Source organism: Mastigoproctus giganteus, chromosome 1 (assembly GCF_048544385.1).
Source record: "Mastigoproctus giganteus isolate SK-2022 chromosome 1, ASM4854438v1, whole genome shotgun sequence".
In the NCBI taxonomy this organism is placed as follows: Eukaryota; Metazoa; Arthropoda; class Arachnida; order Uropygi; family Thelyphonidae; genus Mastigoproctus; species Mastigoproctus giganteus.
In genome coordinates, this window is record NC_143575.1 from 142771542 (window position 1) to 142786794 (window position 15253).

Below are 15253 nucleotides of genomic sequence, written 5' to 3' on the forward strand. Positions count from 1 at the left end.
TTAACCTCAGCTTTAGTGGTTTTGGCCACATCCTGAGTACAGGACACAGGTTGAAAGGCCCATTTGCAGAAGGATGTGGACCTGTTGGAGTGAGTGCAGAGAATCTTAAGATTAGCAAGGGGGAACAGAATGGTGCTCCTACCAGGAAAGGCTTCAGTGCTATAAATTGCAGCAGCTGGAGACTAGACACTTGCAAGGAGATCTGACCGAGGTGTTTAAGGCTCCGAATGGATTGAGTAGGCTCAATGCTGATGAAATAGCTATGCACATGTGGGTGCATAAATTCCAATTGAGGAAGGATTGGCAGGATAGATATGTGGAAGCTTGTCTTCAGCCATAAGGTAGTAGTTGATTGTTGAAACAAACTTCTATTTGGTGCTGTACAAGTAGGTAATTTGAATAAATTCAAGGGAACTAGACAAACTATTAAGAGGGATGGATCAGTGATATAGGGAGTTTTTTTTTTTTTTCTTTTGCTGATGCTGTACTAGCATGCTTTCTTGCATCACTTCCCACTACTAATATTAATCTTTGTTTTAAGTGGTAACTGAAGTAATATTTTTGGTTGTGTATTAATTTCCTTTGAAATCACTTAAATATTTAGTTGTTTATTACTACTCATTGACAGTAATTTTTTCATGTTTTTAATCTTTCAGAGAAGAAAAGAAAAGAAGCAGTTATTGCTGCTAATAACTTAACCTCAGCTTTAGTGGATCACTTGAATGTTGGGTATGTAACAGAAACTATAAATATGGGCTGTTGGTGGTGGCGGGGTTAACATTGTATAAACTGTACATTCAAAGAATTTTTGAAGTCCTGGAAATGGATAAATTTTTGAAAAATTTTGCTCTTTTTACTTTAACATCAAATTGTTCAGTAAATAATTTTAATAGTTCTAGTTACGTTTGTTAGCTAAGGATTTAGTAAGTTATGACTTAATTCATAATGCCTGTTTTGTTTAAGTGATTGTGGCAAATATCTCTTAATTTGTAGTGTAGTGCATTAGTGGTAATTGTTATGTTTTAATTGTAGTAAATAAGTAGTTAGGTTTTATTCATGCAGGTTGACACAATTTTCTGTTTTCAACAAAGAAAATAGAAGATACAACAAATTCGATAATGTAATATAGATATATATTTAATAATGTAAACTTGATAGCATATTGTCAACCAACTTTTAACTACCTTAAGCCATCTTGGCAGGGTCTAGTGCCTTGGGGGGGGTTGTGAGTTAGTGTTACAATGCAATTATAACACTAACAATTATTATGCAATAATAACACTACCCTGTGTATAGTGTTATTATTGCATTTAAGTATAGAACTTTAATGTAATACTCTCAATTGATTTGAATTAAAATCATGCCTCAGCTCAAAGTAGCAGAAATGCTGTGTCTTGGGGAAGAACTTGGGGGGGGGAGGTGTTTCCTCCAAATCATGATCTCACAAAATATGACTTGTTTGTTTGCAATCTGTATGGAATGGGACAAGTTATAGCTGAGGGGGCGGTCTTTGTGTGATGTAAAGTGTCAGGATATTAGACATCAACTCAGCATTGTTATGGGCATTTTTTGAGAGCTTGAAGGATTTAAATTGGGGGAGCCCATCAAGCTCTCACCTGCCCACCTCAACGCAAGAGCTTATACTTAGTGTCAGGCAACACAGTGACAACACCCGAATTCAGTAAATAATGGTCCCATGTCGGTGGCTCTGTTTGTCAAGGAAATATTGTACAAAAAAAGGATAGGTGGGGTAGGAAGGGTATGTCTGTCAGGGGATAAAAGTTGATGATATTCTGAAGCAGATATCACCTTTTAAGGGCACAAAGGGTGGTGTACATGTTGGCACTATTTTCATTAAGAGTTCTGAGGACATTAGCATTAGTAGAGGCATATGATGCAAGAAAACAAGCTTATATAGCATCAGCCAAAAAAAAAAAAAAAAAAAACCTTCCCATCCATTCGCTCCAAAAGTTTGTCCACTTCTTGAATTTATTTTTAGCTATCAATTTCCACAATGACAATATGGAAGTTTGTTCCAGCAATCAACTACTTGCTGGCTAAAGGCAAATTTCTGCACATCTATTTGACAACTGTCTTTCCTCAATTTCAGTTTATGCCCCTCAGGTTTGTAATCTGAGCAAGAGGAAGAATCCCATCAGCATTCAAGGCCTTATACACCTCAATCAGATCACCTCGCAGGTGCATAGTCTCCAGACACTGCAATTTGCAGAACTTAAGCCTTTCTTCATAAGAGCACCCTTTTGTTCCCTTCACTAGTCTTGTTGCCCTTCTCTGTACTCTTTCTTGTAACTCTACATCCTTCCTAAAATGAGGCTTGCAGACCTGTGCACAGTACTCCAGGTGTGGCCTGACCATTGCCTTATAGGGCAATGTTGAGAAAAAGTTCACATCCATAAGCACTAGGAAAACAATTGAGAGTAGAAAACATCTTAGCCATAATCTGTAGATGTATGCTATAAGCCTAATAACTGTGAAGAGTATAATTAGCTATGGACACATAGAGTGAGCCAGTAAATCAGTTTGTCCTATAAAGCTGTATGTAAAAATTTCCAGACATTGATTGGAACTTGTAAGTTGGTCACCTGCACAGTAGCAAGAGGTCTGTATATTTATTGAATGACTTTCCCACATGAGCATGTCAGAGAGGCAATGAGAGAAAGCAATACCTCGATTTGATTATTAGCAGTGACCCTTCATGCATTTAGAATCTGTAGATGAAAGACAAACTAAATAGCATTGATCATAGTGTAATGATGTGGGATTTACTTATACATAACTACTGTCAAGAGGAAAGGCTTTTGTAACGGTGACTACAGTGGTCTCTCTACCTGCAGCTTTATTCAGCACACCGAGCTGAATATTCTGACTTCGCGCCAGTTTACACAGACGGCTCGAAGTCGGAATCATATGTGGGATCTGCTGCTGTCTTTACAGACAGCATTACATCAGAGCAGATTCCCTCTGAATGCAGCATATTTACTGCAGAGCTGCTCGCTATAGAGTTAGCCTTGGATCACATTAGTAAATGCGAATACCAACGGTTCATTTTGTATACCGACGCTCTCAGCGTGTTACAGGCTTTAATATCTGTGAGATATAATTCTCATCCAGTTCTGTCTAGCATTCAGCAGAAGATTCACTTCCTCCGAGAACGTGAATATGATATCCGCTTCTGCTGGATTCCCAGCCACATTGGGATTAAGGGAAATGATTTGGCTGACAATGCAGCCAAATCAGCAGTTCCCAATAATAATCGCTGCCTGTCAGTCCCTTATACAGACTGCAGGCGAATAATACACGAAAAGATACACTCCCAATGGCAGGATTCGTGGAATAGACAGACTGCGAATAAATTATATCTTATAAAGCCTTTAATTGAACCGTGGCAGTCTAGTCTGCGCAGGAATCGTAAAGAGGAAGTTGTTCTCGCCCGGACCCGCATAGGACATAGTCATTTGACTCATTCGTTTTTGCTGAGGGCTGATGACCCTCCTATGTGTGAGTCCTGTGGCACAATTTTATCAATTAGACACATTTTAGTTGACTGTCCAGATTTTAGCAATATCCGTTTTACCGCTTTTAGCCATCTGACTGAGCCGTATACACTCAGTCAGATTTTATCTGACAATGACAATGTGTCTGCTATTTTTAGCTTTTTGAAAGCAATAAACGTTTTTAATCGTATTTAAAATTCATGTTATTATTATTTCGTTTATTGATTTATCATTGTAATTAGATCTGGACACGGTGGCCTAATTAATTAGGTCACTGAGATGTTAAATTTTTATATATTACCTGGTCTTGGCGCATTATAGCCTTAGATGCTAATGCGCCAATAAAACCAAACCAAACCAAACCAAACAGTGGTCTCAGATGGTTTTTAAATTCTATTCAGTAGGAAGCAGTCAGGGATTTTATTATTAATGGGAAGCAGTCAGGGATTTTATTCTAAATGGGACGCATTCAGGAATGTAATCCTAGTTGGCTACTTGAAGCTACTAGACTTTTATACAACTAAGAGATACTGTTCAAGGCTCTGAACTAAATTTCATATATACAGCTGACACATGTCGAGGAGAACGTGTGGGTTGCATAAAAAAATTATCTACTGATACAAAAAAAAAAAAAGAGTGCTTAGTGTAGAGGCTATCCACTTACATTAAGGGAGGCAGCAAAGGAAGTAAGCTAACCCTTAGCCATAATTATGAGAGCATCATTAGATTCAGGAGAGAGAGAGAAAGAGAGAGATCTCTGTGGACTGGAGATGTGCATATATATCCCCAATTCACAAAGGGTGACATGTGTAATTACAGAGCTGTTAGGTTAACTTCTATTCCAGAGAAAATAATGGAGTCTCTGGTTAAAGAAGTAATGCAGGATCATCTGGACAGCAATGCGCTTACATTACAGTCACAGCATGGATTTGTTAAGGGGCAGTCTTGTCTGACTTATCTGATTGGATATTGTGATATAGTTACAAAGCAACTGGATGCAAAAAATAAATGCTATCCATTTACAGGTAGGCCCTGACTTACACCAGGATTACATTCCACCTCCTCAGGGTAATTATCTGAAGCGGCGTAAATCGAAGAAGAATTATAATGTATTTAAATGAGATAGATTCCTTCACTTCGAAAATTGAACCATAAAATTTAATGTGTTTTTTATATTAAATTTGTGGTTATTTTATAATTATGAGATATAAATAATATTTAGAGATAAAATTTAAGTAATAAAATAAAAATTTAACTTAGTGCTTCATTCCTGTAGAGCCATCTTTGGAGTATATAATAATGTCACTGCCCCCCATTGATGTTCTTTGACAATGGCGTAATGGGATAGGACTGATGGCCAAAGTACTTTGGCCTTAGAAAAGAACTGCAGCAATGACGTCTGGTGAGTCTTTCTCTCTTCTAACATATTGTAGTAGGGCTTCAGTATGTTAGTAACAGCTCTTTGGATGGAAGAGCTGTGTTCCCAGTCTGGGTCATTATCACATAGAATTTCACAGCCTGTTTGCATTTGTACCAAAGCTGATTGAAGTGTCTTTACAATGAAGATCCTAATTGGCACAGTCTCTTGCTCTTCCTCTTCCTCCACAGAATCCTGTTTAGCCAGTTGTGCAGCCAGCTCCTCCAAGTCCTTTGAAAGAGGCTCACCATGGCTTTGCGGCAACTCACTGACATCATCATTGTCAACCTTGTCAAGGCCAACATCCTCAGCCATTAGAATTACATCTTCAGTCACTGCTGGAACTGGCTCAAACTCAAAGTATGACACTGCATCAGGCGTCAATTTTCTCCAAACACCATTCATGCATGATTGCAACACTTCTTACCAGGCTGCAGCAATGTTACTTATGGCCTTAAGGACGTTGTAGGATCTCCAGTAGTCCCTCACAGTCATTGAGTTAGATGCCTGCACTGCCTCAATAATCCCTTTGAAGGTCATATGTAAATAGTACATCTTGAAGGTAACAATAATGCCCTGATCAATTGGCTGCAACAGTGAGGTGGTGTTGGGTGACAAATAAATGACCTTCACATTCAGAACGTTGTTAGGGATATCTTCAAAGTTGGCTGGATGTACTGGAGCATTGCTGAGTACTAAAACAATGTTTTTGGGTAAGTTTTTATGCCACCTTGGGACAAAAGTATGAAGTGTGCCATTCACCAAAAAGGGTCTGGTCACCCATGCCTTCTTATTAGAGTGCCAGAAAACAGGAAATAGTCTTCACAGTGCCCTTCATAACACGTGGATTCTCTGATTGGGACACCAATGTCGGCTTTAACTTAAAAGTGTCCGATGCATTATCACCCAGAAGTAATGTAAGCCAATCTTTTCTAGCTTTAAAACTAGGGGCAGACCTCTCTTCACAGGCTATGTAAGTCCTACCAGGCATCTTCTTCCAGTACAGCCTTGTTTCATCAACATTAAAGATCACGTCTGGGGTGTAGCAGCTTTCATCCATTAACTTTTAGAATATGGGAGAATATTGCTCAGCACCTGCAGTGTCGGTGCTAGCTGCCTCACCAGTAATTTTCACATTGTGAATCCTTGCCCACTTTTTGAACTGGGAAAACCAGTCCCTGCAAACTGAAAATGATTCAGTCCCTCTCAATTCCTCATTAATTTCATTGAATAAGCTCCTAGCTTCGTCCATAACTACTGCTGGTGTTACAGGAATGTTATTTTGGTTCATATCATCTATCCACAGCACTAATAACTTTCTCATTGTCTCACTCCTTCAATAAGTTGTTCTAGAAACTCTTACATTAACAATTCCTGTATATGATTGCTTGACCTTCTCAGCATTATTTATAATGGTTGTAACAATAGAAGGTGCTTCCTGTATATGACTTCTTGACCTTCTCAGCATTATTTATAATGGTTGTAACAATAGGTGCTAAATTTAAGATGTTCCACACCTCCGAACACTGCTTACCAGATTCCGTATGACGAATAATGTCCATTTTCACTTCAATCGTTAGAGATTTATGGCTTTTTTTTTTTAACATGTGCAGGCACAGAGTCACCACTATGCTTAGAAGACATGGTATTTAAAATAATAAGGCACTAATGAACACCGGAAATTATTAAAATTTAAGGCACAGCTCGCAACACGTGCACACTGGTGGGACATCGACACTAGCACCATCTAGATACCCACTTTCTGTGCTGCATTTACTCTTGTGTTTTCAAATTTTCTTTATATATATATATATATATATATATATATATTTTTTTTTTTTTTTTTAATTGTTATTTTAAAAAGAGCATTAATATGAAACAGCGTAAATTGAAGCATTGTAAAGCGGGGCCTACCTGTCAGGCAACACAGTGTTGCCTGACAGGTAGGACTTTGGAGAACCTTTTTATAGTGTTGTACATAAAAGAGTGCTGTACAAATCGGAGCAATGTGGCATTAAGGGCAAGTTACTACTCTGGATTAAGGGATAGGTGAGTGAGAGAAGGCAGTGGTTATTAATGGATACTGCTCTTAATGGACTAATATTATTGGTGGATTTACCCAGGGTTCAGTGCTGGGCCAATTGTTTTCCATATATATGATATTGATGAAGGTATATCAGGTTTAATGTTTGCAGATGATACAAAAGCTGACAGGATGATTAATGACAGTAATGGAGGTACTTCTGCTGCATCAAGATCTATAAAAATTAGGCAGGTGGGCTGAGAAATGGGAATTGAAGTTTTGATGTTGACAAATGTGTAGTACTGCATATGTGTAGCAGTGCTACACTCGGGGAAGTAGAAAATGAAGAGTATTTGGGGGTAATTGTGGAGTCTGATATGAAGTTCTCTGAGCAGTGGAGATAGGCTGCAGGACAGCTCATGGGTTTTGTCAGTGATATACAGGATTTTTCCTATCATAGATAAGGAGGTGATTAGCCCATTATATAAGGCAGTAGTCAGGCCACATCTTGAGTACTGCATACAGGTGTGGAGGCCCGCTTCAGGAAGGATATAGAGCTGCTGGAAATGGGTACAGAGAAGTTCAATGAGATTGGTGAGGGGGGAGGTGGCAAAGGTGTGCTCTTACCAAAGAAAGGTTTCAGTTCTGCAAATTGCAGTGTCTGGAGACTAGGCACCTGCAAGGTGATCTTATTGAAGTGTTTAGGGCTTTGAATGGATTGAGGAAGGATGGTTGTAGGATAGATGTGTGGAGATTTGCCTTCAACCGGTGGGTGGTTGATTGTTGGAATAAACTTCCATTTGGTTTTGTGGAAGTGGGCTGTTTGATAAATAAATTCAAGGAGAACTAGGCATTGTTGGAGATGTGGACAGGTGATGTGAGAGGGTTTTTATTGGCTAATGCTTTATAAGCTTGCTTTCTTGCATTATATACTACTACTACTAATAATAAAGTAGGTAAACAAGCTTCTATGTTATGATGTCCAGATAGATTGGGAAATCATTTATATCAGACATGTCAAACTCAGCAATGCATACTGGCCAGATGTTTTGTTTAGTGTGGGATTCAATTTTTTCTGGATGTTAATGCAGCTAATTTTATAGTTTTATTAATGTATAATGTACATATAAATTGCCAATAAATATATTATGTAATATTAATGTAACTATTCATTTGCTGAGAAAAAAAAATCAAGTGTTCTAATTACATCCTATGTTGCTGCTATGTTTTTTTTTTTTTTTTTTTTTGCATCATAGATGGAATGGCCCTTTTGAGAAATCTGTTAGGGTTACCTGATTACTTGTTTATGTCTTGGATAAATTGATTTAATGTCCTTCATAGGTGTCCTTCCATGCTTCAAAGGTTGCTATGCTTCCACCCTTCCCCACTCCAATCCATTTGTTGTTTGGTGGCAGAAAACAGTTTTTGTGTTGATGTAATTCATTTAGTTGGAAGTTGACCATGTGTACTGTTAGGAATTACGAAGGTCTTGAAGGGATCTTTGTCTAGGCAATAGTCTAAAGAATGGCACCCAAAATGTGCCTTTTTGGATTCAAATTTAACCAGGCCCTTTAGGGTTGGTATCCATACAACAGAAAGACATATTTGTTAATGTGCTTCAGCTTGTGGATTTTTTCTTATTTTATGTGAGCAAAGGTCTCAACTTGTCTCCCAATGCATTATTACCAAGGAGCAAGGTTAGGCAATCTTTAAGCTGCTTTAAAATGTGGCATTGCTTTATTTTTTACTCTTTTTAGTAATGTATGTACAGTCAGGCATTCTTTTCCAAAATAAGACAGTCAAATTGACATTGAATGCTTGCTCTATCAAATAATTACTGTCCTTGATTACATTAGTCTTTAGTTTTGGAAACTCTTGTGCCACTTCTGCATTAGTACAAGCAGCATCACTACTCACTTTTTTGTTATGCAGATATGTGCAGACTTCAATTGGTTGAACCACATTGACAGCTTCTCTGTTTCACTTCTTTACATTCAAGTGTCTGTAACCACTTCAAGTCTTTTCCTTGATTGGCTGAAGGCTAAGTTGGTAATGCATCACTGATTTTGATTCCCAATTCACAGGCAATGACTTCTGCATCTCTGCTATTACACCAGAATGTTCTTTAGTAATGACAGTGTTCTTCATAGGTGCGGTACTTTTCATTTGTTCCTTAATCTTATGATCTCTGGTGTTCACTGTCTGCTAAATTATATTTTTAAATGTGATTTTATTTTTGTAGCTCTAGTACTTTCACATTGTTTCTTGACCATCATTACAATGGTAAAATCTGTATATAAGTATAGTGCGAAAGCATCAGTAATACCTAGCCAAATCTGAATGAACAGAATATTAGCAAAGTGGCATCATTTTAAGTTATATCTCATATTGTGAATACCTTCACAACGAGTTGCCATGATATTGCACTACTTCGAATAAGAAACACTTCACCTGAGGAGAAGACTAATGTTACTTATTCTCAGGTATTCACAATATGAGATATAACTTATAATGATCCCGCTTTGCTAATATTCTGTTCATTCAGATTTGGCTATGTATTATTGATGCTTTTGCACTATACTTATACACATAAAATCCAAGGAAGTGAAGCCAGTGGACATCGCTGGACAGTGCAGTGTCGAGTCAGTTTAGTGTGACATAAGCATTGGGAGATCAAAATTGAGAGTAGGAGTGTGCTATAGGCCTAATGACTCTGATGAGTATAATAAGAAACTGTACAGGGAAATAGTGGGTCAGTAAATCAGAGAGTCTTATAATGGGAGATTTTAATTTCCCAGATATTGACTGGAATTTGTGGGTTGGTCACTCACACACTAGCAAGGCTTTTGTGCATTTATTGGATGCTTGTTTTCTACATCAGCATGTTCGGGAGGCAACTAGAGGGAGTAATATACTTGATCTGATTATCAGTAGTGATTCTTCATGCATTGAGAATCTGCAGATAAAGGAACCACTAGGTGTCAGTGATCATAGTGTGCTGAAGTGGGATTTACTCAAAGACGTAACTACCATCAGGGGTAAAAGGAAGGGTTATTGCTTTCGTAAAGGCAATGGTCTGGGACAGTATTTAAATTCTATACAGTGGGACTAACTGTTGATGTTACCAACAGCAAATTCAAAATGGGAAGCATTCAAAGAACTTATCTTGGAAGCTACTAGGCTTTACATACCAACTAAGAAATATTGTTCAAGGTTTAGGCCTAAATGGATGTCAGATGAACTGATGAGGCATATGGCAGAGAAGAAACATGCATGGGATACATACAAATTAACACATGACACAGAAGCCTATGATAGATACAAGTTGATCTGTAACCAAGTTACAAAGGAGGTTAGGCAGGCGAAGGCAGATTACGAGAAATCTTTGGCAAGGGATGCAAAGAAAAATAGCAAAGAGTTCTTTACTTATGTAAACTCTAGAAGGAAGGGGATGAATCAGATTGGTCCACTCGATATCGATGGGTCAACTGTTGATGATCCTGCTCAGGTAGCTAACAAACTAAATGAATATTTTGCATCGACATTCGCACATGAGGAGTTATTTAACGAGGGGAATGCCAGAGGTGTATTCAACTCTAGCAGTAAGCTAGAGAAACTTGTAATAACTGAGAGTAAAGTGGAGGAGAAATTGTTGAAGATAAACACAAGAAAGGCACCCGGGGTGGATGGGATCTATCCTGTTATATTAAAGGAGGCAGCAGAGGAAGTAAGCAAACCCTTAGCCATAATTATGAGAGCTTCCTTGGACTCAGGGGAGCTACCCACAGACTGGAGATGTGCAAATGTGACCCCAATTCACAAAGGAGGATCAAAGGCTGACAAAAGTAATTATAGACCTGTGAGTTTAACTTCTGTTCCAGGAAAATTAATGGAGGCACTAGTTAAAGAAACACTGCAGGATCATTTAGACAAGACTTCAGTTATAGCTCGGACACAGCATGGTTTTGTTAAGGGGAAGTTTTGCCTGACCAATTTGATTGGATACTATGATGCAGTCACAAAGGAACTGGATGCAGGGAATAACTTTGATATTATATACTTGGATCTTAGAAAGGCTTCTGATACTGTTGCACATGGAAGACTGCTGCACAAATTGGAGCAGTGTGACATTGGAGGCAAATTGCTGCTGTGGATAAAGGGGTGGCTGAGGGGGAGATGACAGAGAGTGGTAATCAATGGACACTGCTCGTTGTGGACTAATGTTATTAGTGGAGTCCCTCAGGGCTCAGTGTTGGGTCCATTATTGTTTTCTGTATTCATAAATGATATTGATGATGGTATATCAAGCTTAATGTCGAAGTTTGCAGACGATACAAAGGTAGTCAGGGTTGTCAAGGACACTACTGACACTATGCTGCTGCAACAGGATCTGGAAAGGTTGAGCAGATGGGCTGAGAGGTGGCAAATGAAGTTTAACATTGACAAATGTCAAGTACTACACATGGGAAACAGCAACCCCAGAGCAACGTATCAACTCTGTGGTACTACACTGACAGTGGTAGAGAATGAAAAGGACCTGGGGGTAATTGTGCAGGCAGATATGAAGTTCTCTGAACAGTGCAGACGGGCTGCAAGAGTAGCTCATTGTGTCTTATCAATGATTATATTAATAAGTTAGGTGGATGCCCTCCTTCGAGGGCATCCACCCTGTCCTTCAAGCTCTCATATAGGCCCATAAGAACGCTGAGTTGTTGCCTGATTTCGATACACTCCTTGCATCGTGCACACACAAAGACATCCCCTCATGGCAATATCATGTCCCGTACCTGAATGCTCCACAAACATCATTCAAGCTGTGCATTTTAAGAGGCTGTGATTCAGAAGGCAACTGCCCCCCCCCCCCTCAGTTCTCCTCTGAGCCACAGCACTTCCATTAGCTTGAGCCTTTTGTTTTGCTGCTCTGGTCTGAGTCATGATTTCTTTTAATTTAAATAAAATTTCAATTTCAGTTTATAATCCTAACTTATCTCCCAACACAGTTATAACGGGATATATATTTCTTAGTGTCAAGTATTAATTATCTCCGAGTTCCCTTTATATAACTTCCATATCAGTTATGTATTAATTAATTATGTTACGTTTGTAATCTAAGTCGGTATATGTATTTAGTTAAAAGTACAATTTAAATGCAAACGAAGTTCAACAAGTTTAATAGATTTTACCGATCACTGAAAATATTATAACCTATACTATACTAACGCTATCTAGGTTCGATATATAACGATCGTATGCCAAAGAAAAAGGCGGGAAGTTACGAACTATGGACACTTAAGTATTAATTAACTTTCAAATCTCGCTGTCTCAATTCAGAATAAACTAACGATCCTTACTAGGTCTATATAAGCTGATCTGTAACCAAGTCACAAACGAGGTTAGGCAGGCAAAGGCAGATTATGAGAAATCTTTGGCAAAGGATACAAAGAAAAACAACAAAGAGTTCTTTACTTATGTAAACTCTAGAAGGAAGGAGATGAATCAGATTGGTCCACTTGATATCGATGGTTCAACTGTTGATGATCCTGCTCAGGTAGCTAACAAACTAAATGAATATTTTGCTTCGACATTCACACACGAGGAGTTATTTAGCGAGGGGAATGCCAGAGGTGTATTCAACTCTGGCAGTAAGCTAGATAATCTTGTAATAACTGAGAGTAAAGTGGAGGAGAAATTGTTGAAGATAAACACAAGAAAGGCACCTGGGGTGGATGGGATCTATTCAGTTATATTAAAGGAGGCAGCAAAGGAAGTAATAAAACCCTTAGCCATAATTATGAGAGCTTCCTTGGACTCAGGGGAGGTACCCATAGACTGGAGATGTGCAAATGTGACCCCAATTCACAAAGGAGGATCAACGGCTGACACAAGTAATTATAGACCTGTGAGTTTAACTTCTGTTCAAGGATAATTAATGGAGGCACTGGTTAAAGAAGCACTGCAGGATCATCTAGACAAAACTTCAGTTATAGCCCGGACACAGCATGGTTTTGTTAAGGGGAAGTCTTGCCTGACCAATTTGATTGGATACTATGATGCAGTCACAAAATAGCAGTATGACCCTTTCGTGTCCACCGGCAACCTCCAAAAACACTAATTTTCGTTTCACACTTTTCTCTCTAACAGTATCCCAACACCCAAAAATCAGTCAGCCTGATGCCGTTTTTAATTTGACACGAACACTGGACGTCCACTCATTTCCTGTTTTGGCTCCAACGGTGTCATAGATCAAAGGAGGCACCTCGCATAATTCCACTTCACGTCTTATTGTTCTTCCTTAAGTAACCCTTTCATGCCCGTTCTGAAATGGCATCCCTTTACTTAGTCCTGCTGTTCCCATTTGCTCTCTCATATTATTTGAATTACTTGTTTAGCACTTTGCTACTATTCTCGATTCTCACACTTAAACTGTCCCATCACTAAATCTAACGTTCTTCTAACTATCCCATCTGTCATAAACTGTCCCATCACTAAATCTAATGTTCTTCTAACGTTAAATCTAACTTTAACATTATTTCTAGCAAAACAATTATTTTTATTTTAAATTTGTAGGATTTTACATCTTACATTGTCAAGTAGGCAAGCTTATAGCTTACACTGCTTACTAGTGCCTACCGCTTACTTCAAATAAACGGTGTCCAGTTATTTTTATTATGGCTCATTTCGAGGAAATGCAAAAAACAATTGAATTTATGTGCCTATAAAAGATTTCCGGAAAGTGATTTAACTTATATTTATTTAGTAAACTTTGCCGATACTTACCAGTGAAGAAACGAAGCACTTGAACAGTACACTTCACCGAGCGAATGACTATTTAATATTCAACTATACTGTACTATACATAACTTCAAATGTCAAACGGTGAGAGTTACAGTAAGCTAACACGCTTTAGAGGGGCTAGACTTGCACTCCCATTCCGACGTTGCCACATTATTTGCATAATTGACAAATGACAAAGTATATTTTGATTTTACCGACAGAGGCGATAGAAGACAGAGCCGTATTTACTGTCATTTAAAACATTGATATTTGATATTTTATTCAAATCCAATAGTGTTGAAAACCAACGATTTAAACTTTATCTAGGTATGAAAAAATTTTGTATAATTTATTTTTTCTTAAATTTTTAATTTAAATTGTTTAATTTTTTTTGACTGCTAAGGGGCCCTTTGATTGAACGGGGCCCTAGGCTGCAGCCCATAATCATCATCATCATCAGCCATTTTCAATCCACTGCAGGATGCAGCCCATAAAGACCATGCCTAAATTCGCCCCTGATTGCAATGGCAGAAAACAAGTAGAGGGGATAAGCTGATTCATGAAAAACTTGCATTAAGACCTAAGAAATGCACATGAGAGCAGGAACAGGCTTTAATGCACTGAAAAAAAAAAATTGCTAATGCCAGATCACAAAGAGTAGAGAGAGAGCAGGTTTGTGCCAGAATGAGCCAGTGGGTAAAGATTTTCTTGACAGTTGATCATCTTTAGTAATGAAGATTTTCTTCATTACTAAAGATCACCTTCAGTAATGATGCTCTCAGCCCACTGGAAACCCAACAGATGTTTCAGTTAAACCAAATACATCTTTTTGCTGACACTGGGCCAAAATTATATTAACTGTTTCTAAAAAAGAAACAAATGGTAAATGAAACTGATAACACTTCAGTTGGCATCTCATCTGATGCTATCTCAACCATCCATGAAGCAGCAAAAGCCAAAATTGAATTAGAATTATTGAAAACTGAATGAAATGGAAAGTGCAATTGCATATTGGCAGCATGGAAGTCTATCTTTACTCAGACAATGATGCAGTGCTAGAATTACATGCAAATGATGTGAGATGAAACAGGATACTGACCTTTTCTTAGAAAGGGCAAGTGAAAACTGGACTGGCTGAAGTGTACCACTTGCAAGAAAATCAGTTGGATAAATCTTTCTCAACCAAACTCAAATAATGAATAAAATTATCCAGGGGAACTGCAGAGGCCTGCAGAATAATTTAGATAACCTCGGTGCTTTTCTCATGCAAATTAATCCAGTAGGTGTATGCCTATAGAAAACTTCCATAAGTTTATTTCAAAATTCCAAAGTCCTTACTGTGTATGGGTAAGATAGGGGTTAAGACTCCTGCTTGCAGAGGGTTGCAGTTGTGGTTAAATCTGTCATGTCTTTTAGACTTAATAAACTACAATCAACTACTTAGTCATGGTAGTTTGGATTGCAATAGGAATAACCATGACACATTTATATTCCATCATCTTATCCTTGCTCTCAGACAGAACT

General features: G+C 38.2%; 1 protein-coding gene across 1 annotated transcript in view; it reads left to right on the top strand.

The window, feature by feature from the left end:
- Positions 1-15253, top strand: part of Blos1 (biogenesis of lysosome-related organelles complex 1 subunit 1) — a 141871-nt gene that overhangs the window by 46793 nt on the left and 79825 nt on the right. Inside the window, exon 2 of the mRNA XM_090382424.1 lies at positions 657-729. Within this exon, the coding sequence (XP_090238550.1) occupies positions 657-729 (73 nt within the window). The remainder of the gene's footprint in view (positions 1-656; positions 730-15253) is intronic.